The sequence below is a fragment of the Heterodontus francisci genome, chromosome 33 (genome assembly GCF_036365525.1).
Source record: "Heterodontus francisci isolate sHetFra1 chromosome 33, sHetFra1.hap1, whole genome shotgun sequence".
Lineage (NCBI taxonomy): Eukaryota > Metazoa > Chordata > Chondrichthyes > Heterodontiformes > Heterodontidae > Heterodontus > Heterodontus francisci.
The window spans coordinates 56,770,768-56,798,523 of NC_090403.1; the positions used below are offsets into that span (position 1 = coordinate 56,770,768).

At 46.2% G+C, this 27,756-nt stretch overlaps 3 protein-coding genes across 4 annotated transcripts in view; 2 read left to right on the plus strand and 1 right to left on the minus strand.

Moving 5' to 3' along the window:
* Nucleotides 1–1,502: 1,502 nt before the first annotated feature.
* Nucleotides 1,503–23,146, minus strand: LOC137348256 (death-associated protein 1 homolog). Of its 2 annotated transcripts, XM_068013676.1 has the most exons (5): nt 22,937–23,146; nt 15,461–15,644; nt 7,396–7,495; nt 3,416–3,458; nt 1,503–2,265 (listed from the first exon to the last, which is right to left on the minus strand). In XM_068013676.1, exons 2-5 carry the CDS (start codon nt 15,585–15,587, stop codon nt 2,146–2,148), a joined length of 390 nt encoding a protein of 129 aa, XP_067869777.1. In that variant the 5' UTR covers nt 15,588–15,644; nt 22,937–23,146; the 3' UTR covers nt 1,503–2,145. The 2 variants fall into 2 exon arrangements, with proteins under 2 accessions (XP_067869777.1, XP_067869778.1); XM_068013677.1 differs by lacking the exon at nt 15,461–15,644 and having other exon boundaries at nt 22,937–23,143.
* Nucleotides 7,980–27,756, plus strand: part of LOC137348255 (tensin-4-like) — a 117,593-nt gene continuing 97,816 nt past the window's right edge. Inside the window, exon 1 of the mRNA XM_068013675.1 lies at nt 7,980–8,078. The gene's annotated coding sequence lies outside the window, so the exon portion shown is untranslated. The remainder of the gene's footprint in view (nt 8,079–27,756) is intronic.
* LOC137348006 (putative nuclease HARBI1) lies at nt 24,315–25,333 on the plus strand. The gene is made up of 2 exons (XM_068013077.1): nt 24,315–24,655; nt 24,814–25,333. The coding sequence occupies exons 1-2, from the start codon at nt 24,315–24,317 to the stop codon at nt 25,331–25,333; spliced, it is 861 nt and encodes a 286-aa protein (XP_067869178.1).

Here is a 27,756-nt window from a genome sequence, read left to right on the forward strand (position 1 = left end):
ACACTCCCTCCCTCCATCCAGCAACACTCACTCCCTCCATCCAGCAAAACTCGCTCCCTCCATCCAGCAAAACTCGCTCCCTCCATCCAGCAACACTCGCTCCCTCCATCCAGCAACACTCCCTCCCTCTATCCAGTAACACTCACTCCCTCCATCTAGCAACACTCCCTCCCTCCATCCAGCAACACACCCTCCCTCCATCCAGTAACACTCCCTCCCTCCATCCAGCAACACTCCCACCCTCCATCCAGCAACACTCCCACCCTCCATCCAGTAACACTCACTCCCTCCATCCAGTAACATTCACTCCCTCCATCCAGCCATACGCACTCCCTCGATCCAGTAACCCTCACTCCCTCTATCCAGTAACACTCACTCCCTCCATCCAGCAACATTCACTCCCTCCCGCCTTCGAATACTCATTCCTCCATCCTTCCAATACTCGTTCCTCCATCCAGCAACACTCGTCCCTCGATTCAGCAACACTCATTCCCTCCATCCAGCAACACTCACTCTCTCCATCCAGCAACAATTGATCCCTCTATTCAGCAACACTCATTCCCTCCATCCAGCAACACTCACTCCCTCCATCCAGTAACACTCACTCCCTCCATCCAGCCATACTCACTCCCTCGATCCAGTAACCCTCACTCCCTCTATCCAGTAACACTCACTCCCTCCATCCAGCAACATTCACTCCCTCCCGCCTTCGAATACTCATTCCTCCATCCTTCCAATACTCGTTCCTCCATCCAGCAACACTCGTCCCTCGATTCAGCAACACTCATTCCCTCCATCCAGCAACACTCACTCTCTCCATCCAGCAACAATTGATCCCTCTATTCAGCAACACTCATTCCCTCCATCCAGCAACACTCACTCCCTCCATCCAGTAACACTCACTCCCTCCATCCAGCCATACTCACTCCCTCGATCCAGTAACACTCACTCCCTCCATCCAGTAACACTCACTCCCTCCATCCAGCCATACTCACTCCCTCGATCCAGTAACACTCACTCCCTCGATTCAGCAACACTCGTTCCCTCCATACAGCAACATTCACTCCCTCCCGCCTTCCAATACTCGTTCCTCCATCCAGCAACACTCGTCCCTCTATCCAGTAATACTTCTCCCTTAATTCCGCAACACTGGATAGCTGCAGGCCTGGGAATCTTGAGCTGACTGTAACCCACCCATAAAAACATGCAGAGTCACCTCTGAATTCTGTCTCATTGCTCACAGGATACACAAATGTACATTCCAACATGGTTTGCATCAGCACACTGGACTTTTGAGAACTGGTGTTATGAAGATTATTTCTTTCATTCTGGGGATGTGGTTGTCACGGGCAAGGCTGACACTTATTGCACATTCCCAGTTGCACTGAGAATGTGAGTGTGGGCCATCCTGTAGCCCTGTGTCCTTGTGATGCTGAGGCTCCCATGACAGGACTCAATGTGTTCCTTTAACTGACTGGTGGTAAAGTTATAAGACAATAAAGTTTTGACAAATGATTTTTTTTATTGAAGGTAATGGTCCTTTAAATCAGGACTAGAAATTTCCCACTGAGTCCTGAAGTCCAAGCAATGTTTTGGATGATCTGTGCTTTTCTGTACCTCATGTCACTAACAGTTCTCAAGTGAGAGAAACAGTGGGAAAGATGTTCCAAGGGAATGAGGGTGAAATTTGGTCTTTGGCAGTAATGCAAAAGGTGATGATAATGGAATGGGACTCATGTTTTACCCCCAGCCTGAGATTCCTGCGACTTCAAAGAAAATTGGGAAGCTGTATAACAGCCGATGGATTTGCCAGCTCTGTTTGAGTCACCAACAAACACCAATTTTGCCCTCGATGTGCAGTTTGTCACAGGTGTGAAATGGGGCAGTTTGTAATATTAGTGAATGAATATTTAACATTCCTCCAATCAAAAACATTAACCCAATCGGCCTGTGATAACAGACAAGACATCGAACATTCATCCACTGAGATTGCAGCTCATATAACAGAAAAATCAGGGGTCAATTGTCGACCAATCAAAGCCAATCTCAACAATATCATTTCGCCAGACTAGAAAAAGCAAAGAATTTCCATGAAGGATTTATGCTCGCTGGTGTGCAAGCTCACTGCTGAGGCTTCCCGTCACTTCATTTGCGTGGTTGATGTATGAAGGAGTTGATGTGGTGCGGAGCTGGTAATTTCTCCACACATGGCTGTGGTTTGTTGTGTGCAACTTGAGCGGCAGCTGGAGGGAAGTCCTTATCACCCTGCAGGAATAGGGAGGGAGAAACGAGGTTCAAACCAACAGCATCAGAGGTTATGATCACTCAATCTGCATTGCCTGGGATTCCACTATTTTACTATCATATTTTGCAAATATGCCTTTTCTTTCTGTGAAAACCAAAAAAATGGGATCTTGTAAATACATTGGGAACTAAAACTAAATGAGCTCCCACCACCAGAGGCAGTGTCACTGCAGGTGTTACCCTGACTCAGTGAGCAGCACACTTGCCTCTGAACCCAATAATTGTGTGTTCAAGTCCTGCTCCAGATGCATAAGCACAAAATCCAGGCTGTCAATGCAGTACTGAGGGAGTGCCGCACTCGTAGGGTCAGTACTGAGGGAGTGCCGCACTCGGAGGGTCAGTACTGAGGGAGTGCCGCACTGTTGGAGGGTTAGTACTGAGGGAGCGCTGCACTGTCGGAGGGTCAGTACTGAGGGAGCGCCGCACTGTCGGAGGGTCAGTACTGAGGGAGCGCCGCACTGTCGGAGGGTCAGTACTGAGGGAACGCCGCACTGTCGGAGGGTCAGTACTGAGGGTGCGCCGCGCTGTCGGAGGGTCAGTACTGAGGGAGCGCCGCACTGTCGGAGGGCCAGCACTGAGGCTGCGCCGCACTGTCGGAGGGTCAGTACTGAGGGAGCGCCGCACTGTCGGAGGGTCAGTACTGAGGGAACGCCGCACTGTCGGAGGGTCAGTACTGAGGGAGCGCCGCGCTGTCGGAGGGTCAGTACTGAGGGAGCGCCGCACTGTCGGAGGGTCAGTACTGAGGGAGCGCCGCGCTGTCGGAGGGTCAGTACTGAGGGTGCGCCGCGCTGTCGGAGGGTCAGTACTGAGGGAGCGCCGCACTGTCGGAGGGCCAGCACTGAGGCTGCGCCGCGCTGTCGGAGGGTCAGTACTGAGGGTGCACTGCACTATCAAAGTTACCATCTTTCAGAAGAAACATTAAACTGAGGCACTGTCTGCTCTAACTCATTTCATGTTGTTACAGGGAACAGAGACTTTCCACCCTTCTCTGTGGGTTGGATTTGAACCCAGATTTGAGAGGACAATGGGCATTTCGAGCTGGCTGCATTCAGTCAGCTAGCAAGCTACAGTTAAGTTTTCAAAAATGGGTTTGAAAGCAGTAGAGTCTTACCCTGGTGACTGCTCCAGAGATAATGATTGTTTGCTTGGGTGGGCTGGAAAGAGAAGAAACAATGGTTCAGAGGCATGGGAGCGTCACCTGGGCGGAAAAAAAAGAACTTGCATTTCTGTAGCACCTTTTACATCCTTATACTGTCCCAAAATGCTTTACAGCCAATGTCGTGCTTTGGCAGTATAGTCACTGTTATTTTGTAGAGAAACACTGCAGCCAGTTTGCTACATTTGATTCATCAATAATGTGGTGAAAACTGAATTTACACAGCGAGAGAGAGAGAATGAACCTACAGTATCTGACTCAAGAGGTGCCGGTGCTGTACCCAAGCCAAGCTAACATTAGTAAGATTAGTGTAAACATACACTCAGCTTTCTCAGTCTGTTCATTCCAGAGCATCGAGGAGGTTTTGATTGTAAAGTCGGTCAACACATCCAAGTAGGTTATTCATTGATGATGCATACTGTACCCTCCAGACTGTGCCCTATGACCTACACCTTGAGCCATGTCCCCTACACCATGCATCCTGCCCCCAGTGCCCTGCATTTCCACCCATGGCAGGGCAGACAGCTCCTTGAGGTCACTTGCAGTGGGCAATCCTAAGGGGTGATATTGAGTAGCAGTGAGTTAACGCTCAATCTCTCCACCCACTTTACCGGCTAACTACAATTGCTGAGGGGTTAACAGTGTACATCGGCGGGTGCTGGTATATTCTCATGGGTGGAGGGTCGAAGGTTATCAAGGTCAGAAAAAACAGACCACAATTACTGCCTTTCTTCCCCTGTTGCTTTGCTTTTTTAAGTTTGTGTTCTTATGAAAGTGCTTCTGCTTTTGTTAAATATATTTTTTGAGGAATTCATAGTCAAATCAGTTTTTTTTCTCGGGAGGGTCATCAAGAGAACTCTAAAAGGACTTGTTTGACAACAATAGTTACTGGTTGTCACATGACTCAAGTTAAAAATAGAACAGAAACCCTGGTAATTGGGGAAGATGTGTGCAGAGAAGTGACAGGTCAGAAGGTGGGCTTTCTGTTTCCAACTTCACTTTTGAATTGGTTGGCATTTAAAAAAAATAAAACTGAAGGACAGAACCCGTGCTCAGCCCAGCCTGATCGATCTCTTTAAAAAGCCTGCAGAAAAAGGAAGAGAACTTCCAAGGAGAGAAGAGAATTCCCAAGGAAGAAGAGAAGATCACAACCCAGCTCAGCTTTCCAGCACCTCTCTAAAAGACCCTGAGAAGTCTACTGTGTCAACTCATCTCGTCTCCTATCTTTGAAGAAAAGCCTGCTAAATTAATTCTCATTGCTGCCTGAAAAGAACTGTTCTAAAAGATCCCAATGGCAGGTCTACGTGTACTCGGAGACCAGACTGTATGCCAGTTTTGGAACACAACATATCTCACTTGTTGTTTTCTTCAGGAATGAGCAAGTATTCAGCCCAAGTGTTTTTTTTTGTCTGTAACAAAGCTCGAAACAAAAATATCTTTCATTTTTCCAGTTAACCAGTATATGTGTTTGTGTGTGGGGGGCTAAGGTAAAAAGGGAACTTTAAAATTTCAATCTGTGTGCTTATGCTTTACTTCATTACTGGTTAAGACTTGTTTTATAATAAACTGATAATTTTGTTGTTTATTAAAGAAACCTGATTAGTGTGTTTTATTCTGGGATAAAAATAGAGTCTATGATTGTATCGGTAAGTGGGAAAATTTAAATATATGTTGTGACCCGTGGAGAAGTGGAACTAGAACAAACAGTGCACTCCTCCCGTCTCGGTTGTAACAGAGTAGAAAGAATATCAAAGATACCCAATGGGATATTAAAAATTTCATGCTGAATTGCAGGATGAGGAGACACAGGATACAAACTGGGAAAAGACTGATAACAGGAATTCCCTTCAGTTCACAGAGTGAGTAAAACCCAGTCCTCGGGAACAGGAATGGAGGCAGAACTGAGGATTGCTAGGCGATCTAGATGGGCTGCTGCCACCTCTGTTAAAACCCTTCTTGAAACCCACCTCGTTGAGAAAGCCTTTGGCCAGCCCTTGCTAATGTCTCCTTCTTTGACTCGGTGTCATTGTTTTACTTGATTACGTCTCTACAAAACACCTCGGGATGTTGGTGTTATGTTAAAAACACTGTAAAATTCACATTCCTGAGTGAAATATTGGAGGCAGCTAACAACACTGGACGCCAGCCTCCAATAAAAGTTAGTGCCTTCAGGGGAGGAAGGGATAGCATTGCATCAGAAGACAGGAATGGTCTTGCTGGAAGCCTTCGTTACGGGAAGGATGCACAATTGGCATCTCACCCTCAGGTTGGGGGCAGAGCAGGCACAGACAGGCATGGTGAGATTAACAACATCCCCTGAGAGGAGTCAAACCTCAAGATCCAGCTCTTTTTGCAAAACAAATGCTAGTTCCCTGAAGGGTCTTCAGAAGTGCCGTCTGAACATTGTGTCTCAGGTAATACCACAACATTCACAGCATTCAGCTACGACCACAACAGCTCACACCGCTTGTCTTCCTGTAAATTAGCTCACTGCTGGGTAAGAACAGACCCATCTCTCCACTAGTGAAAGCCTGAATCGTGATAACCTTTATTCAATGCAAGCTTGTGGCATCAGACCGCAGTTAATAAACCAACAGCCCTGAAAGCTGGTTCCCTCAGATAGACATAGCTGCTCATTGTAAAGAACTAGGGAACAGCTGCTGGAGAAATAGCAGGGGCTGAATCATTCTTTTTCACTCACTGTGTTTTTATTCATTGATACATTCCCAGGATGTGAGCATTGCTGGCTAGGCCAGCATTTATTACCTATCCCTAATTACCCTTGAGAAGGTGATGGTGAGCTGTCTTCTTGATCTGCTGCAGTCTATCTGGTGCGGGTATACCCACAGTGCTGTTAGGGATGGGGTTCCAGGATTCTGACCCAGTGTACATGTGCAAGAACTGACACCAAGACACACATGGGCTGTATGACTGATGCACAACTCTACGCCAGCTGTACCTCCCCATCTCCCCCCCACACACACCTCCCCAAATCCCCTCCCCCACATCCTACCTCACTTCTCCTTCCTCTGCCCCGTAAAACAGGCTGAATCATTCTCGACACAAGGTGGAGTGTGAGTTGGCCGGAGCTCTGTGTAATCCAGTGTCTTCACATCCAGGGGCCTGACACCTACTCCAGTTCCTGGGAGTGCCGAGCCCCTCAGCAGAGGCCAACTCTCCACAGGAAGGGAGGAAGGAGATGGAGGAATGAAAATGGTTGCAGCATTTCTTCAGTGGAGAGAGAAGCTAAATTATCATAGCAGTTTTGTGGAAATGTATCTGGTAATCATTATTCCACAGAATGAAGCCAGCTTGTTGGTGTTTGTTCACCTGCAACTCAGAGCATGAAGGATACTGAGGCTGTTTCAGGTTAGACCTCAGTCTCTGCACCATGAAAGAGAGAGGTGAAAGAGGATAGGGGTGGAGGGGGAGGGGATGAAGGGGGAGGGTGTGGTGATGGACAGAGAGGTAGGTGGTGAAGAGGGAGGGATTCAAGAGGGAGGTGAGGAGAGAGCAAGTGGGTGGAGAGGGAGGGAGCTGGAGTGGGGTGGGGAGGGAAGAGTTGCAGAGGATATCCGACTGTAGAAGGCCTCACAGTCCTGCCTGATCCTGACCCCACCCCATGTCCAGGCACATATTCTTTGCAGCAGTGATCAGCAGATAGAGATGAGGAGCAGGAGCCCAGGTAGGTTAGGGCTTGGGTCAGGATTAGGCTCAGGGTCAGGGTCAGGTTTAGGGTTAGATCAGGGTCAGAGTCAAGGTCAGGGTTCGGGTCAAGGCCAGGGTTTGGGTCAGGGGCAGGGTTACTCCTACCTATCCCAGGTTATGAGGGAATCACAGCAACTCTGACTGCTGCCCCAAGCGAGATTGGTACAGACTGAAGCTGGGTTAATGAGTGAATGCTGCAGAGTGTTTGAATCCCAGCCTGACCTCACCTGCTGCTCTCAAAGTCCTTGCTCCCTTTCTCCTTCTCCTGGCTCTGAGCATCTCCACTGTTGTGATGCTTCTGGACAATTCTCATGCCTCCCGCTCTGACTGGGAGAAAATGACAATTAGTGGAAGACAGAAACAACAGGAGATGATGCTATAATCCTTTCCTTAGTTGATGCAGTTTGTGATCCACAATTAGCTCCATGTTCTGCTCGAAACGGTGGACACGCTGAGCAACATGAAGCACAAAATGGCTCATTCAAACCAGCTGACTGCCACAGACTGTCCAACTGTACTTCTCTAAATTACATTGAATTTACAGCACAGAAAAAGGCCATTTGGCATGTGTAGTTACCCGAACAATGGCTAAACAGGATCCGTTGTCGGAGGTAAAAGGGGCACCACAAATAGATATTCAGGCATGTGAAACCTTATTTGGGGATTTAGATAATCCAAATGAGATGTTTAACAGATTGTCTATCATTGCAGCACAGCAAGCTGATCCAGAGATCTACCAAATAGCACAGCTGGCTCTTTCAGAAGCTGAGGTGAAAGGAGTTCCGGAAGGCTATTATGTGGCAAACGGGGTTTTGAGGAGGAAATGACTGCCTCATAGACCTGCTGACGAACACTGGACAGTTGCTGAACAGATAATGGTACCACCTAAATATCGACAAAGATTATTAAGGTTAGCACACGACATTCCTTTTTCAGGACATAGAGGAATTCGGAAGACCAAATCACACATAAGCAAACATTATTACTGGCCAGGTCTTACAAAGGATGTGAGACAATTTTGTAGGGTGTGCCACTCCTGTCAAATGGTGGGAAAACCACCACCTACTATAAAACCAGGGGATGATGTTTTAGTGTTGTTACCATCGCAGGGAGAACCAGTGAAAGCACGGTTCAGTGGCCCATAAAGAGTGATCAAAAGAGTGGGTAAGGTAGATTACTTGATTGACACCCCTGATCACTGGAACAACCACTGCTTGTGCTACATTAATTTGCTCAAACCATATTACCGCAGTGAGGAGGATAAGCCAGTACAGGTATGTCAGGTAATCGGGATTGTGGAGAAGGAAAAGGATAGTGAGGATGAGGCAGAAACAGGCCGAGGAAATTCTCAGATTGAACCTCCAACTATCCAATCAGCGAATACAGAATGGCGAGGAAAATTAAACCATAGGCTTTTACACTTCGAGGCAAAACAGCGTGAAGTCCTAAACAGGGTTTTCACAATGTTTCAGAAAGTTTGTAGGGATAAGCCAGGATATACAACCTTAGCCACACATGATGTGGGTATAGGGGGAACCATTCCTTTAAATTACATCCTTTTCGCTTCGGTCCAGACAGACAGGCCTGAGTGGAAGCAGAGGTACAATGTATGCTGAAGGGCAGCTTAGATGAACCTAGTCAGGACAGCTGGAATTCGCAGATGATCTTGATGACTAAACCTGGTGGGTCGGCTCAAACTTGCATAGACTCTAGAAAAGTCACTGTGGTAAAAAAGGCAGACTCCTACCCAAATTCTCATTTAAAAGACTGTATGGACAGAGTGGCCAAAACACTGTGTCTTAAATAGACAGATGTGTTGGAAGGATACTGTCAAATTCCTTTGACACTCCAGGGTAAGAAAAAATCAACTTGTGTTACACCGGACAGGGTTTTCCAGTGTCAAGTGATGCCACATAGGTTAAGAGGTATTCGAGAAACATCTCAGAGAATAGTGAACCCAGTAGTGGTCAGTGCTCCTAGCTGTGCAGTTCACCTGGCTGAGGTGATGGACAATAGGGATACTTGGAAGGAAAACACGAAACAATTGGAAGACGATGCTTGTAAATTTGAAATGGGTTAATTGGAACAACCTTTTGAAAATTTAAAGTTGAAATGTTCGGGTGGAACTTGTTGCTGTAGTCTAAACATTTTTTTTTAGAAATGTGTATATCTGTAAATGTGTGGGAAAAAAATGTTAACGTTTTTCCAATTAGTCTTTTTTTTAACCAATTGTAATGAAATGCATTTCAGGAATGGCGTTTCATTCCGCTAGGGGGCGGAGCTGTCATGGTCCTGTAGCTTTTTTTGGGGACTATACAGTTTGCCTTTAAGGTTTTCAAGGGATCAGTATTGCTTTAAGAACCAGAAAGCTTCAGGAGTTATAGGAAGGTGCATTTTTGTTGCCCTAGAAAGAGCCATTTGGAGACTGCGTTTCAAAGGGTGCATTCTCATTACCATAGATACAGCCACTGGAAGTGTGTCTTATGCGATACATTTGTTACAATTCAGTTTTGAACTGGCTTTGAGTTGAAGACAGTTTGTTCACAGACACCGAGGACACAGCTGTGATGACAGCACCTGGAAAAAGAGCTCTCAACCATTTAAACTGGAGGAAGAGGAGTTTTAGTCTGTTTATTATTATCTCTCAAAATTCTAAAAAAAAGTCAAGCCAAAACAGAGATCTCTGGTAATTTAAACTGAAGGGAGGGAAGTTAGACTGTGACAATCTTTTATCCCTCAAAAACTCTAAAGTCAGATTGATTCTGTTGAAAGTGTTTGTAAGTCATTAATTGTTGAAATTCGCTGGAGAAGGAAAGCAACATTCTGGAGGACTTCAAGCAACATTGGACTGTAAATTTGCAAGGACTCTAATTTTTTCTATTTTAAATGTTGTTTATATCTTCATAGTGTTTAAGAATTTAGTTCTTTTAATTAAAGAGTTAATTTGTTGATTTAAAGACACCTGGTTTGGTTAGCCTCATTCAAGGTTAATAGATAGTACAATTTGGCTGGGTCTTTCTTTAATTTGGAAAGTTTTAAATGATATGTTAGCCGATCTGTGGAGTGACGGGATTGAATTATCAGTGCGTCTCTCCCACCACAATCAGAATTGTATATTTTGATTGGGGGCTTTGACTGGAGCAGTCGGTCGTAACAATACATACGGACAGATAATTGCTCAGCTCCTGTCTTGGAGGCTCCAGCTATACTGCCTATCCCCTCAAACAGCCTCTCTGCCACCTGTTGTGTGGACCCCTAACTTTAACTTTTAGAAAACTCAGTGAATGATAACTTGTCAAATATTAAGAGGGAACATTTCACTGCCTGCATTAAAGTTTTCTGGGTTGGTTTTGGTGTTCTTATTTTGTTGTGGGGTGACCCAGTTCCTTGCTTTAAGCCTTAGAGTACCAGCCTGTTCAGCTAAACTCAGTTGGGCAAAAAGTTTCCTCATTAGAAGCAGCTCTTGGGGGTTCCGATTGATGAAACAAGTCGTTCTGGGTCTTTGATTGGCTGGCGAATCAGCCAGTTTCCAGCCAATGAAAACCAACTTTGGGAAAAACAAAGGGATCTCCTGCTTTGCAAATGGAGTCTACAAGTAATTCAAATGCTTTAAACCAATAAGGAAATCTTTTGCACAAAATTTACAGAAAATTTTAAACGTACTCTGCCTGAAGTTTGTTTTCTTAGGTCCTACTCTCCCAGGTCAGTCACAACAATAACTGTTTGCAATGAAGCCAATCTGGAGCAGGGAGGAATGACAAACACTGTGAGTTGGTCATAACAACTACTTGCATTTATATAGCACCTTGAACATAGTAAAACATCCCAATATGCTTCACAAGAACATGAGCAAACAAAATGTGACACCAAACCACATAAGGAGGTGTTAGGACAGGTGACCAAAAGCTTGGTCAAAGAGGTAGGTCTTAAGGAGAGTTTTAAAGGAAAGAGAGGTGGAAAGGTTTAGGGAGGGAATTCCAGAGCCTAGGGCCCAGGCAGCTGAAGGCACTGCCGCCAATGGTGCATAATTAAAATCTGGGATGAACAAGAGGCCAGAATTAGAGGAGTTTAATGATAATGCTGTTACACTTTGATATTTCTGCTGTTACAACTGAGGTGGGAGGAGTGCACTGTTTATTCTAGTTCCACTTCTCCACGAGTCACAAGATACATTTTAATTTTTTCCCACTTACTGATACGGTCAATCATAGATTCTCTTTTTATCCCAGAATAAAACATATCAACCAGGTTTCTTTAATAAACAACAAAATTATCAGTTTATTATAAAACAGGTCTTAACCAATAATGAAGCAAAGCATAAACACACTGAATGAAATATAACAATTTTATTTTTACCTTAGCCCCTCACACACATACACACACACACCTACACAGAACACTTGGGCTGAAAACTTGCTCATTCTTGAAGAAAGAGCAGATGAGATATGTTGTGTTCCAAAACTGGCATACAGTCTGGCCTCTTGAGTACATGTAGATACATGCAGTCTGGCCTCCGAGTACACGTAGATACATACAGTCTGGTCTCTGAGTACATGTAGATACATACAGTCTGGTCTCTGAGTACATGTAGATACATACAGTCTGGCCTCTGAGTACACGTAGACGGATCACTGGGATCTTTTAGTACAGTTCTTTTCAGGCGGCATTGAGAATGAATTTAACATACTTTTCTTCAAAGATGGGAGACGAGATGCATTGATACATCTCCGGGTCTGTTAGAGAGGTGCTGGAAAGCTGAGCTGGGTTGTGGTCTTCTCTCCTTCCCCTTCCCTCCTTCCTTGGGAATTCTCTTCTCTCATTGGAAGTTCTGTCCCTTTTTACACAGTTCAACCACAACTCAAAACAATTCAAAAGCGAAACTGACAACAAGAGGTCAACTTTTTGACCTCCATTAATCTTGACCTGTCACTTCTTTGTAAACAACTTCTCCAGATGTCCAAAGTTTTCTGTTGTTTATTGAGCTGGAAGTCAGGTGGCTTCCCGGAAAGGCTTGTTGTTGTTGCTGGGAGTCAGGTGGTTTCCTGGAAAAGCTTGTTTTCCTGACAAGACCTCTCAGTGCCCCTTTTAAAAAACATTTCCAGGGACAGTTTATCAAAGTCAAGTGGTCTTTACATGACCCCCTTTGAAAACCCCAAAGTTTAACACCGCAGCCTCACAGCTCCAGCGACCCTGGTTCAGTTCTGGGTACTGTCTGTGCGGAGTTTGCAAGTTCTCCCTCTGACTGCGTGGGTTTCCGCCGGGTGCTCCGGTTTCCTCCCACAGCCAAAGACTTGCAGGTTGATAGGTAAATTGGCCATTGTAAATTGCCCCTAGTATAGTTAGGAGAATGGAGTGGATGTGGTAGGGAATATGGGATTAATGTAGGATTAGTATAAATGGGTGATTGTTGGTCGGCACAGACTCGGTGGGCCGAAGGGCCTGTTTCAGTGCTGTATCTCTAAATAAAATTAAAAATTAAAAAAACACTGTTCCGATATTATCATGTGTCAAGTTTTACTTATACTGAATAAAATTTAACCACCGCCACCAATAAGGGTTATCACTTCGAATCATTTCAGAACTTGAGAATGAAGTGGTTAAAGGGTTAATTGACTCTGATATCCTGAATTCCAACATAGGGAATGAGCAAAAACAGCGAACAGCAGTGATGACATAAGCAGAGGTAAAGTGTCTAACTTATTTTTGAATGTTTAATTTTTTTAGTGGTTTAAGGGTCTTAGCCTCATGCTTCCTGTTGTTTGTGTAGGTTTATTACTGTAATGTCAGGGATTGTTTCAATTTCACTGAGCACAGGCTGAATACAAGCAAAACTGGTCCAGCCGAGGGAGACTGGAATCTCCCCAAGGTCCCAGCAGAAAGTTCTATAAATACACAAGCTCAACAGCTGCTGAAAGATGAAAAGGCTAATTAACATTTTAGATTGGAACCTTCATCACAACAATACGCTTGTTGACAATCTAAAGATTAAGAAAACTTTCTCCAGATGGATTCTTCCTTTTAAGTGTTGAGCTACCTACATTCCAATATGTTATGGGGCTGAACTCTTGTCCTGCCTCGAACTGGCAGCTAAAGTGTGTTTTAGCCCCACCTCATAGTCCTAGTCAACTAGTCAACGTTTACAAAATTTCCCCACCTCTAAAAGCTCTCCTGTAATGAACTGAGTTCCAGTTTCTCGAGTTTCTCTTTGTAACTAAAGCCTCTCATCCCTGCTATCATCGCAGTAAATCTCTTCTGCCCTCTCTCCAAGGCCTTGACATCTTCCTAATGTAAGGCATCCAAAACAAGACACACTATTCTAACTGTGTGCTAACCAATGATTGTACAGGTTTAAGAAAGAAGAACAAAGAACAGTACAGCACAGGAACAGGCCATTCGGCCCTCCAAGCCTGCGCCGATCTTGATGCCTGCCTAAACTAAAACCTTCTGCACTTCCGGGGTCCGTATCCCTCTATTCTCATTCTATTCATGTATTTGTCAAGATGCCTCTTAAACGTCGCTATCGTACCTGCTTCCACCACCTCCCCCGGCAGCAAGTTCCAGGCACTCAGCACCCTCTGTGTAAAGAACTTGCCTCACACATCCCCTCTAAACTTTGCCCCTCTCACCTTAAACCTATGTCCCCTAGTAACTGACTCTTCCACCCTGGGAAAAAGCTTCTGACTATCCACTCTGTCCACGCCGCTTATAACATGACCTCTTTTTGTATTCTGTGTCTATTTATAAAACCTAGGATCCCGTATGTTTTATTTTGCACCTAATTCAAGAGAAACTACCCAGAGATTGGTGAGAATGTGGAACTTGCTACCACAGGGAGTGGCTGAGGTGAATAATGTAAATACATTTGAGGGAAAAACACATGAGGGAGAAAGGAATAGAAGGATACGCTGATAGGGTGAGATGCAGAAGCATGGGAGGAGGCTTATGTGGAGCATAAACACCAGCAGGGACCAGATGGGCCGAATGGCCTGTTTCTGTGCTGTACATGGTATCAAATTTGACAATTTGTGGGTCTCAAACCCCTCAGTCTCTCTGCTCCTCCCCTGCTTTATAGTTTATCTATTTAGTGTCTATTTCCTTGATTCTTACTCTTCATCCTAAAATGTATCACTTCATTTCTCTGTTAAATTTCATCTAACATGTACCTCCCAATCTATTAACCTGTCTGTTTCCTTCTGAAGTCACTTAACAGTCCTCTTCACACTTTATCATGCTTCCTATTGTTCTACCACCTGCAAATGTTGATGTTGTATTCCCTATACCCAAGCCCAGACTATTTCAAGATATTGAGAAGATGACTAGCCCCAATCCTGAGCCCTGGGGAAACCGCTCTTTCCGTCTCCTTCCGTCTGAAAAGAAAACATTAACCACCACTCTGCTATCATTGGCTAAATTCTTATTGTTGCGTTATGGTTAATATATCACCCGCTGTGCAAATCTTTACACATTCTTTGTTAACTCAGAAAAGAAACTTCAAATTCGTAAAACCAGGACAACCAGACTGGAGTCCAAGGACACTGAGAATCCACAGTGCCATCTCAGAGATATCTCCCCCCAAGGAACTGTGCTCCGTAGAGAGCTCTTCCTCATTTTAGAAGCCTGGCTGAAGGGTAAAGGATTGGAGGGAGTTGAAAAGGATTGAACTGAAGATGAGTTATAATCACTACAGAAAATAGTGACCAACTGATGGCTCAGCTTGGATTTTAACAGCCTGTACCTTGTAGGAGGGAGGGTAGAGCAAGGGTGGGAGAAGTTTCACATGTTTAAAGACCTGGGATAGAATGAGTTGAAGAAGGAAACTGTACAATGATTAACACACTGAGGATGAGGGGAAGTATTTAGGACGGGAGATCTGACAAGGAAAGAAAAGACTTGCATTTCTATAGCACCTTTCACAACCTCAGGATGTCCCAAAGCATTTTACAGCCAGTGAAGTACTTTTAAAGTGTAGTCACTGTTGTAATGTAGGAAACATGGCAGTCAATTTGCACACAGCAAGCTCCCACAAACAACTATGGGATAATGACCAGGATAAATATTGTCTTGTATTCTGGTCTTCAAAATAATGAGATATTTTATATCAACCTGAGAGGGAAGACAGGGCCTCAGCTTAACATCCCACCCAAAAATCAGCACCTCCGCCAGTGCAGCACTCCCTCTGTAGTGTACTGAGCTATCAGCCTACATTGCGTGCGCAAGTCTCTGGATGTGGAGCTGACTCAGGTGAGATACTACTACTGAGTCACAACTTTGACAAACAAGAGGTGAAATTACCTGAGTGGGGTTGATGAATGATCTCAAAAGGAAATTGGATAGCCATTTGAAGGAAATAAACTTGCAGGTCTATGGAGATCGAGCGAGGGAGTGGGACTGACAGTATAGCTCCGTGGCGAGCTGGCATGAACTCAATGGGCCGAAGGGCCTCCTTCTATGCCGTATGTGACTCTGAGTCTATAAACTAGAGAGGGAAGGGTTGTGACAGGGAGAGAGGTTGGAGACGAGAGGTGAGAGATGGATTATTGAGCAGACACAAGCATTTCTAATATTTTGCTCAGGAGTGAGAGAGAGGGTTTGTAGGTGTCTCAGGTGTATGTGTTCTGAATCAAGCAGAACTCCAAAATGTAATAAACTTGGTGTTGAACAGTGTAAAGATGCTGGTTAGAAACAGATCTCTTGTATTAGTGAGGTTGATGGCTGTCTTACGCGGTCTCACACCACAGGAAATAACTTTGGCCGCAAGGTTGTGACGCAGACCTGCTTCCATGGGCTGGAACTGGTTCTATTTTGCTCTATAAAACGAGTACAGAACAGGCAGCAAAACACAGAAACATACTCATCTCGAACAATCTCATTAAAAAAGATACTTCCCTCCAATTTTCTCCATTGTAGGCACTGACTCTTGCTGCAGCACAGCTCTACAGACAATCCAACCCGCCAGCATCTTATCCAAGTGATCAGTCCAGACATGGGCAGAGGGTAACAGCTGTACCCAATCCTGTCACCACTTGATGCTCCAAAAATGCACTTTTGAGCTGAAGAGTGATCAGACACAGCAACCCTGGCTGATTTACCCTCCCCCTCTCTAACTCAGGGAACTGAGCACAATTGCAGCTATGCAATCTCTGCCCCCTGCCTTTAGCTCCCTGCCCCCTGCATCCCTGACTCCCGTCCTGGCTGAGATGAACTCACTAAGAGTACAGTGGACAGTAAAACTGGGAATCTTCCTACTCTGGCTCAATACTGCACTGATCACCGAGGGGCATTGATAGGTTAGATAGGAAGAAACTTTTTCCCTTAGCGGAGGGATCAATAACCAGGGAGCATAGTTTTAAGGGAAGGGGCAGGAGGTTTAGAGGGGATTTGAGGAAAAAAAATTTTCATTCAGAGGATGGTTGGAATCTGGAACACTGCCTGAAGAGGTAGTAGAGGCAGGAACCCTCACAACATTTAAGAAGTATTTAGATGAGCACTTGAAACACCATAGCAGACAAGGCTACAGGCCAAGTGCTGGAAAATGGGATTGGAATAGTTAGGTGCTTGATGGCACAGATACATTGGGCCGAAGGGCCTGTTTCTGTGCTGTATAACTCTATGACTCTAAGACTCTATGATACCCAGGGTGTCTGGCAGCTTAGGAACTGGGAAAGCATCGGGTGCCATGGTTGCACTACACTTACTTCCGGGTCACTGTTAAATTCATCAGACATCCCTGGTGATGGCCTAAAGCATGGAAATGGATACTGAAGGGTCTAACATGTGTTTGGGGTCCCACTGCCAGATTGGCTGTGTCGAGTGGGGCCTGGATCGGGCCTGCTCCCCTCAGGGGATGTGGCCTAGCAGGCCTGATGTGGAGAGGGGAGGTGCAGGAGTGCAGTCCTGAGAGGTTCTGCCACGCCCATGAATGTGCCCCCCACCCCTCACCCTCTCCTAGTGTCTTCCTCCCTCCCTGGGGCATACCAGAGGCAAGCAGCCTGACATTGATCGATTGGCAATGAAGGAGCTGCCTCTGGAGGGCGACAAACATCAGCAGCTCACTCAGGTTACTGACGTGAGGCATGAGGCCCAAAACTGGGACATGAGCGTCGCTGGCTAGGCCAGCATTTATTGCCCATCTCTTATTGCCCTTGAGAAGGTGGTGGTGAGCTGCCTTTTTGAACCGCTGCTGTCCATGTGAGGTAGGTACACCCACAGTGCGGTTAGGAAGGGAGTTCCAGGATTTTGACCCAGTGACAGTGAAGGAACGGCGATATAGTTCCAAGTCAGGATGGTGTGTGACTTGGAGGGGAACTTGCAGGTGGTGGTGTTCCCATCTGCTGCCCTTGTCCTTCTAAGTGGTAGAGATCACGGGTTTGGAAGGTGTTGTCCAAGGAGGCCATTCAGCCCCTCGAGCCTGTTCCACCGTTCAATCAAATTATGGCTGAGCAGGTCTGGCAGCATCTGTGGAAAGAGAAGCAGAGTTAACGTTTCGGGTCAGTGACCCTTCTTCCGAAGAAGGGTCACTGACCCGAAACGTTAACTCTGCCTCTCTTTCCACAGATGCTGCCAGACCTGCTGAGTGATTCCAGCATTTCTTGTTTTTGTTTCAGATTTCCAGCATCCGCAGTATTTTGCTTTTAAATTATGGCTGATCTGTATCTCAACCCTACCTGCACGCCTTTGCTCAACATCCCTCAATCCCCTTACCCAACAGAAATCTATCCATCTCAGCCTTGAAAATTCCAATTGTCTCCCAACATCCACAGACTTTTGTGGGACAGAGTTCCAGATTTCCACTCTCCTTTGTGTGAAGATGTACTTCCTGACATCAGCCATTGAAAGCATAGAAATGTTACGACATAGAAGGAGGCCATTCAGCCCAACGTGTCTGTGCCGGCTGAAAAAACTAGCCACCCAATCTAATCCCACCTTCCAGCACCTGGTCCGTAGCCTTGCCGGTTACAGCATTTCAGGTGCAGGTCCAGGTACCTTTTAAATGAGTTGAGTGTTTCTGTCTCCACCACCGATCCGGGCAGTGAATTCCAGACACCCACCACCCTCTGGGTGAAAAGGTTTTTCCTCATGTCCCCTCTAATCCTTCTACCAATCACCTTAAATCTGTGCCCCCTGATAATTGACCTCTCCGCTAGGGGAAACAAGTCCTTCCTGTCTACTCTATCTAGGCCCTTCATAATTCTGTACACCTCAATTAAGTCACCCCTCAGCCTCCTCTGTTCTAAGGAAAACAACCCTAGCCTATCCAATCTTTCCTCATAGCTACAACTTTCAAGCCCTGGCAACATTCTTGTAAATCTCCTCTGTACTCTCTCCAGAGCAATAATGTCCTTCCTGTAATGTGGTGACCAGAACTGTACGCAAATCTCCAGCTGTTGCCTAACCAGCATTTTATACAGTTCCAGCATCACATCCCTGCTTTTGTATTCTATACCTCGGCCAATAAAGGAAAGCATTCCATAAGCCTTCTTCACCACTCTATCTACCTGTCCTGCCACCTCCAGGGACCTGTGGACATACACTCCAAGGTCTCTCACTTCCTCAACCCCTCTCAATATCCTCCCGTTTATTGTGTATTCCCTTGCTTTATTTGCCCTCCCCAAATGCATTACCTCACACTTCTCCGGATTGAATCCTATTTGCCACTTTTCCGCCCACTCAACCAAACCATTGATATCATTCTGGAATCTACAGCTATCCTCTTCATTATCAACTACACGGACAATTTTTGTGTCATCTGCAAATTTCCCAATGAGGCCTCCCACATTTAAGTCCAATTCCTTAATATATAGCACAAACAGCAAAGGACCCAACACTGAGCCCTGTGGAACACCACTGGAAACCACCTTCCATTCGCAAAAACATCCATCAACCATTACCTTTTGTTTCCTGTCCCTGAGCCAATTTTGGATCCAACTCGCCACATTCCGCTGTATCCCATGGGCTTTTAATTTTCTGACCAGTCTGCCATGTGGGACCTTGTCAAATGCCTTATTAAAATCCATGTAGACAACATCCACTGCACTACCCTCATCAATCCTTTTTGTTACTTCCTCAAAAAATTCAATTAAGTTAGTAAGACATGACCTTCCCTTAACAAATCCATGCTGACTATCTCTGATTAATCCATGCCTTTCTAAGTGACAGTTTATCCTATTTCTCAGAATTGATTCTAATAATTTTCCTACCGCCAAGGTCAGACTGACTGGCCTATAATTATTTGGCCTATCCCTCGCACCCTTTTTAAACAATGGTACAACGTTCGCAGACCTCCACTCGTCTGGTACTTCTCCTGCATCTAGTGAAGATTTGAAGATGATCCTCCGAGCATCCACTATTTCCTCCCTGGCTTCCTGTAACAACCTGGGATACAATCCATCTGGCCCTGGCGATTTATCCACTTTCAAGGATGCCAGACCCTCTAGTACTTTTGCTCTCATTATGCTTATCGTATTCAATATTTCACTCTCCTTTTCTTTTACTACAATGTCTGCATCATCCCTCTCCTTTGTGAAGATAGAGACAAAAAACTCATTAAGAACCTTGCCCATATTTTCTGCATCCACAAATAAGTTCCCTTGTACATCTGTGATCGGCCCTATCCTTTCCTTAGTTATCCTTTTGCTCTTACTGTACTGATAAAGAATCTTTGGGTTTTCCTTGATTTTACCTGCCAATAATTTCTCATGTTTCTCTTTGCTTTCCTAATTCCTTTTTTACTTCACCCTTGCACTTTCTATACTCCTCTAGGCTTTCTAAAGTATTAAGTTTTTTGTAACTGTCATAAGCTTTCTTTTTCTGCTTTATCTTACCCTGTAAGCTTCTGGATAACCAGGGGGCTCTAGATTTGGCCGTATCACCCTTTTTCTTTGTGAGCACATGCCTACACTGTGCCTGTAGAATCTCTCTTTTGAATGCCTCCCACTGGTTTGCCACTGATTTTCCTTCAAGTAGCTGTATCCAGTCCACTTTCGCCAGATCACCTCTCAGCTTCGTAAAATTTGCCTTTCCCCAATTTAGAACTTTTACTCCTGTTTTATCTTTGTCCTTTTCCATAATTATGTTAAATCTAAGGGCATTATAGTCGCTATCTCAAAAATGGTCGCCCACTGCGACTTCATCTACTTGCCCAGCTTCATTTCTGAAGACTAAATCTAGAATTGTGCCCCCTCTCGTTGGGCTTGTTAAGTGCTGGCTAAAAAAGTTCTCTTGAATGCAGTTCAAGAATTTTGTGCCCTCTGTGCCCTTCACACTGTTTGTATCCCAGTTGATATTAGAGTAATTGAAATTAAAATTTTAACAGGACTTGACAGGGTAGCTGCAGGAAGGATGTTCCCAATGGCGGGGGAGTCCAGAACCAGGGGTCATAGTCTAAGGATACGGGGTAAACCTTTCAGGACTGAGATGAGGAGAAATTTCTTCACCCAGAGAATGGTGAACCTGTGGAATTCTCTACCACAGAAAGCAGTTGAGGCCAAAACATTGTATGTTTTCAAGAAGGCGTTAGATATAGCTCTTGGGTTTAAAGGGATCAAAGGATATGGGGGGAAAGCGGGAACAGGTTACTGAGTCGGATGATCAGCCATGATCATATTGAATGGCAGAGCAGGCTCGAAGGGCCGAATGGCCTACTCCTGCTTCTATTTTCTATGTTTCTATGAAATCCCCAACTGTTACTGCCCTATTGTTTCTGCACTCAGAAATGTGCCTACATATTTGTTCTTCTATCTCCCTCTCACTATTTGGGGGTTTATAGTACACACCCATATACTGCCTAGCTCTAATTTTAAGGTTAAGCCCCCTTGTTCTGTGAGTTTCTGCAGTGCATCTTGTAGATGGTACACACTGCTGCCACTGTGCGTTGGTGGTGGAGGGAGTGAATGTTTGTAGATGGGGTGCCAATCAAGCAGGCTGCTTTGTCCTGGATGGTGTCGAGCTTCTTGAGTGTTGTTGGAGCTGCACCCATCCAGGCAAGTGGAGAGTATTCCATCACATTCCTCACTTGTGCCTTGTAGATGGTGGACAGGCTTTGTTGAGTCAGGACTGAGTTACTTGCCACAGAATTCCCAGCCACTGAGCTGCTCTTGTAGCCACAGTATTTATATGGCTATTCCAGTTCAGTTTCTGGTCAATGGCGACCTCCAGGATATTGATAGTGGGGGATTCAGCGATGGTAATGCCATTGAATGTCAAGCGGAAATGGTTAGACTCTGTCTTATTGAAGTTAAGATTATCAAAAAGAATGTGAATTTTTAAAGACAGCACATTATGTTGAAACAGAAATGCAAATGCTGTGGGAACACAGGAACAGGAGGAGGCTATTCAGCCCCTCGAGCCTGTTCCACCATTCAATCAGATCATGGCTGATCTGTATCTCAACTCAATATGCCTTCGCTCTACATCCCTCAATCCCCTTACCCAACAAAAATCTATCTATCTCAGTCTTGAAAATTCCAATTGACCCCCAACATCCACAGACTTTTGTGGGAGAGAGTTCCAGATTTCCACTCTCCTTTGTGTGAAGATGTGCTCCCTGACATCACCCCCGAGCTGCCTGGCTCTAATTTTCAGATTATACCCCTTTGTTCTGGACTCCCACCCAACCCCACCAGAGGAAATAGTTTCTCTCTATCTGCCCTAGCAAATCCTTTAATCATTTTCAACACCTCAGTGAGATCATCCCTCAACCTTCTAAACACAAGGGAATACAAGCTGAGTCTATGCAACTGGGGATCATAACTTAACCTTTTTAACCCTGGGACCATGCTGGTGAATCTGCACTGCACACCCTCCATGGCCAATATTTCCTTCCTGAGGTGCGGGCCCGGAACTGAACCCAGTTACTGCAGATGGGGTCTGACCAAGACTCTGTGTAACTGAAGCATCACTTCCTCCTCTTTGCAATCCGGCCCCCGGAGGTAAGACTTTACTGGGTGTGGGGAAGGAGTAACAACAGTGAGGCTGTCAGCACTGTCACCGTCAGGACACTGACAGCACCACATGGTGAGTTGCCAACCTCGCCTCTGATCTTGTAGCCTGGGTCCAAGCAGAAGTGAGAGTTTCACCATAAAAGGGAAGGAGGGCCAGAGAATAAATCACCCTGAGTCCCTGTTCTGACACTGGCCTCAGCTCATGCAGTCCAGGGACAAACTGCAGCTGTAGCCTCACCTGTAGCTCCCTCCCCCGTGGTAAAAGCACTCGATTAGTCCCCTACTGAGGCTCCCAATCAACAGCTCCCCCCAAACCCGCAACCTCTACCACCTAGAAGGACAAGGGCAGCAGATGCATGGGAACACCACCACCTGTAAGTTCCCCTCCAAGTCACACACCATCCTGACTTGGAACTATATCACCGTTCCTTCACTGTCGCTGGGTCAAAATCCTGGAACTCCCTTCCTAACAGCACTGTGGGTGTACCTACGCCCCAAAGACTGCAGCGGTTCAAGAAGGCAACTCACCACCACCTTCTCAAGTGCAATTAGGGATGGGCAGTAAATGCTGGCCTAGCCAGCGACGCCCACATCCCAAGAATCAACAAAAAAAGTCAAACCTGGAAACCAAGCATGGTTATAGGAGCTGCAGGTGTCCCATCCCAGTAATAGGTTCCTGCACTAAATACCCTAATCAGCTTTGCTTGTTTAAACACTGCATCACCGCAGTACAAAGGCTCTCTCACACTACAGATCAAAGACAAAACATAAATTGTGACTTTATAAAGGAGTGGCCTTCGCACTTCCCCTGGTGAGTCAAGCTTCCAACCTGCTGCCGGGTGTCCAGCTTTCATCTCAATCTTCTTGGGAGGGCACTGGGAGGACATTAGTCAGCCTGGTGAGGGACAGGATACACAGCAACAGATCGAAAGGGGAGTGAGGGAAGCTGGATCTTAGCCCCACAGATGGAGAGGAAGAGAGAGAGAGAGAGAGAGAGGAGAAATCTGGAGCTTCCTGTCACTCACTGCAGACTAAAAACAAAGCCATCTGACCAGGGAGATTCCAAACAGCATTGTGAGATAGGGGGACACAAAACTCTGTAAAGCTCCCTTCCCCAGCGCAGGGGTGCTTCACAGGTGAGGAGATGTCACGGGTAAGGAGACATCCTTAAAGACCCCTCAGCTTCAAAAACAGCTCAGGTCATTGTGTTACTAAACTGTACCTACCAGCTTTCCTACCAAGGCAAACAACTACAGTGTTTAATAAAATGGGTTGATCGGATGAGCTCATTGCCTGGCAGGATGTTGGTAATATCTGTGGGAGGAATCTGTCACTCTGCTTTCACTCTGAGTGGGAGGTGCCGCCTCTCAGTCTGTCCTCTCTCGGCAATGAGGATCCCACAGAATAGCTGAAGTTCCTCTCGCTCCTGCAGGGTTCTCCCGGCAATTAATGAAGAGTTAACAAAAGTGCCAACAGCTTTCATGGGCTTTCACAGTGGGCTAAATTTTTGGGCCCCACCAGGGACCAGAACGGAGGTGAATGGGGCCAAAAAAGTACCAGAGCTGGCTGGCATACTGGTTTCCTGACGCCGTTCCCAACTCCAGCCATGTTCACCGGGGCGGGGCGGGGGGGGTGGGGTATTGAGATCCTGCCCAATCCCTGATTAAGGCCAATTAAGGTGTTTGAGGAGTTCATTAAGAGCTCGTTAATGGAGACTGCTTTGAGTTTCACGGGCACGCACGGGCTGCTGGTGCTGTCGGGGGCAGAGCAGCTGAATGGAGGTGGACCCACAGTGGGGAGCCCTAGGGGATGACCCCAGATCTTTAAAAGGTTAAATGGCGCAGAGGGGGAACTCAGCCATTGACAAACGAGTGCCCTTGGCTTGCGCAGGTGGCAGAGAGAATGGGTAGTAAGCAATCTGGCAGCCTAGAGGGTTGCCACCCACCTGGCATCATGGGGGCATAAGAGCAGGGGGGCAAGACTGCCAAGGAAAATTGGAGGGCCACCTCACCACGAGGAAGGCTGCAACTGACAATGGTGGCATGGCTGTCAGAGTTTGGGCCCAGTGGCAGTGAAGAGCCACACCCTCCACAGGAAGGGCGGAGCCCTGAGCATCAGAAGAATAGAGGAGAGGAAGAGAGGCAGGAAGCACTCCGAGGCCATACTCTCAGCATAGGATCTACCGCCGAAGAAGGAGGTACCTGGAGATGACCAAGACCCAGTGCTGCAGGAGACTGCGACTCTCCAGGCAGACGGTCACTGACGTCTGTGTCCTCATTGCCGAAGACCTCACACCTCACAGCACTGGTCACCATGTCCTGCCAATGGCCGTCAAAGTCACTGTGGCCTTGAACTTCTTTGCTTTTGGCTCACTCCAGGGAACAGCTGTGGACCTTAATGGCATCTCGCAAGCGGCTGCACATCACTGCATCTCACTGGTCACTGATGCCCTCTTTGACACAGCTAGAAAGCACATTCATTTCATGAGAGAGCAGCCTCGCTTGCACAGAGGACAATGGGTTTCAGTGCCATCCCTGGATTCCCCCAGGTGCAGGACATCATCAATTGCACTCATGTGGTCTTCAAGGCACCCTGTGAGCAGCCAGTCAGATTCATCAATAGTAAGGGCTTTCACTCCCTCAACATCCAACTGGTCTGCGACCACAACAAGAGCTTTCTCCATGTGTGCACTCGCTTTCCTGGCAGCTGGCTTGACTCCTTCATCCTCCGGCAGTCCAGGCTGTCTCAGATCTTCACTCCGGCCCCTAAAATCCTTGGATGGATCCTAGGGGACAAGGGAAACCCCTTGAAGAGATGGCTTCTCACCCTTCTACAAGAGCCCCAGAGAGATGCACAAAGGCGATACAACCAATGCCACCTGATTAGTCGGACAACCATTGATCAGGCCATCAGGCTTTTCAAGATGCAATTCCAGTGCTTGGACTGGTCAGGTGGTGCCCTCTTTCCAGAGGTCTTGCCCATTGTGGTGGTCTGCTGCGCTCTCCATAACATGGCCCTCCACAGAAGCATGGACCCTGAGGATGATGAGGCCGTGGAAGGAGACAGTTCATCAGAGGAAGAGGAGGAGCAGGATGTGGAAGATGAGGAGGTGGAGGCAATGGTGGAGGATGCAGAACACCGAGGTACCTCGGCTGCACAAGGAGGTGGCTGGGCACGGCGTGGGTCTTGTCAGGATGTCATGAATGTCAAGGATCTTTTGATTTAGGAATGTTTCAGCTGAGTCCCTCTGACCCAGGACGAAGGGCATGGTAGGAAGGTTAGTCTGAGGTTCCTGTGACGATGAAGCCTGGAACAACTAAACTCTTACTGCCAATGCAGGAATCACATCTGTCCAGAGGTTTTGCCATCACCGTGAAGGAACACTTGATTTCCTTCACCAACTCAAACCTATTTCCTTGTCACACCAGCAATAAATGAAGTCTCAGACATGTGGCTTAAAGTGTCATAATTTATATAGTGCTCAGAAATGGAAAGAGTACACAGAGACAGCAAGAAGACATCCCAGTGACCCACTAACTGCTCCATGTGACGCAGTGGACTCTGCACTGGGCCACTCATATGCGGTTGTCCACTTGTGGCCTCGGAGGAGGTGGAGGCAACCTGCTCACTTGCCTCAGCTTGTGGCTGAGATGCATGTGACAGTCACCCTCATTGTGGAGGTGCCATTGGGGGCACCTCCAGAGGCAGCTTCACCTGCATCATTACTGGGGCAGCCTCCATCACTTGGCCCTGCGGCACTGTTAGAGGAGCCAAGGAGGCTGGAGATGATGAAGGTGCCCATAAGATGTGGCACCCTTGTCCTCTTCAGTGACATCCTCAGCCCTTGGTGGATGCAGTGGATGGCTGGCATCCACTCCAGACATCTCTGCGCTATCAGAACCAGTGACCGGTCAAGGCTACATAATGTGGCATACATCCTGTGAACGTCACTGAGCAGTTCCTGCATGTACTCCAGGTGCTGCTGCATTTGGCTCTCCATTTGGCCACTTGTTCAATGGAGCAGCTCAAGTGCTTAAAGCCCTGAGCCATGGTGGCACTCATGTGCTGGATGGACTCCTCCATTCTCAGCCCATGACCACGCACTGCCACAGGGAACTCGTGACATGTGGGAGCACATCTGTTGCTGCTGGTCTAGATACAGCCTCTTTTCCTGTGGCTCCTGAGGCCCTGCATCTGTACCCAACTAAGCAGGACTGTGTCTATCCTCCATCCTCTGAGGGGAACTGCCCACCACTGCCTCTTCCTCCAGAACCAGCTGCACACTAGTACACTAGTACGATGCTCCTCACCCAATGTCTGTCTAAATGTGTGCGAGGCCTCACTGAGGTGAGAGTAACTGCACTGGTGGATGGTGTGGTTGTAAGTTGTGACGATGTTTCTTCAGTTCCGTGCTGTTCTTATGGGGCAGCAGAGGGAGAGGGGGAGGGTGTCGTGGTGTGGGCGTCTGTACCTGTGGGAGACACACGAGATGATGAGAGCTAACCTAGAAGAGTAAAAGCCGCTGCAGTGCTGAGACTTCCGAATGCTACTCAGTGCTCAGTGTGGTGTTGGACAGGGTGGCATGAACTGCAACCCCTTAGTGAGCACATTGCCTCTGTATTCACCATTTTCACCATGAGTTCCCATTTTGCCAGTGTTATGACAATGCTTCTATACCTTTAAGTATTTTTTTGAGGACTTATATTTAAATTGTGAAGATTTTATAAATGCTGGACTTTGTGTTTTTTTTAAAAAGAGGTAATTGGAAGCTCTTTTAGATTTGGTTTGTAAACAACCCTTACTGGAAGTCACCTGTCTTCAAATAAGTACCTGGTGGGGTCTTTTTGACCTGGGAAAGATGTTTACAGAGAAGTGGCAGGTCAAGATTTATAGGGGGCTTGACTCGAGATATTGTTTTGTTTTCACTTTGGACAGTCAGTTGGGGTATGGACAGTGTTTTGAAAGGAGTTTAGAAATTAACCTGAAGGACAAAACAGCAGCTCAGCCTGTTCCATCTCTTTGAAATGTCTGCCAACTTTTCCATCTCTTTGAGAAGCTCTTAGAAGGGAGTGTAAGAAATAGAGAAATTGATGCTGCACTCCTCCTAAAAGGTCTGCCAAACTGATCTTCAATGTCGCCTGAAGAGAACTGTTCTAAAAGGATCCCAGTGACCCATCACTGTATACCCGGACACCAGACAAAAAAAGGACATCTGACATCTTTCTATATCTTCTCTTTTTTCTTCAAGAATTAGCAAGTATTTGGTCAAATATTCTTTTTCTGGTTTTTTTGTAACTGAGCTCTAAAGAGAAAATCTCTTTATTTTTCGGATAACCGGTGTGTGTGAAGGGCTAAAGTAAAAAGGGAACTTTCATATTTCAATCTGTGTGTTAATGCTTTGATTAGTTACTGGTTAAGACTTGTTTTTATAATAAACTGATAATGTTGTTGTTTATTAAAGAAACCTGGTTAGTTTAGTTTTTTCGGGGATAAAGAGTAGAGGAGATGATTGACCTCATCGTAACTGAGTAAACATTTAAATATATGTTGTGACCTGTGCAGAAGTGGAACTAGAAATGACAGAGTACTCTTCCCGCCGTAACATCAGGGCCAACTTCCTCCTTGTCTTCATCGCTTGGTCTTCCATTA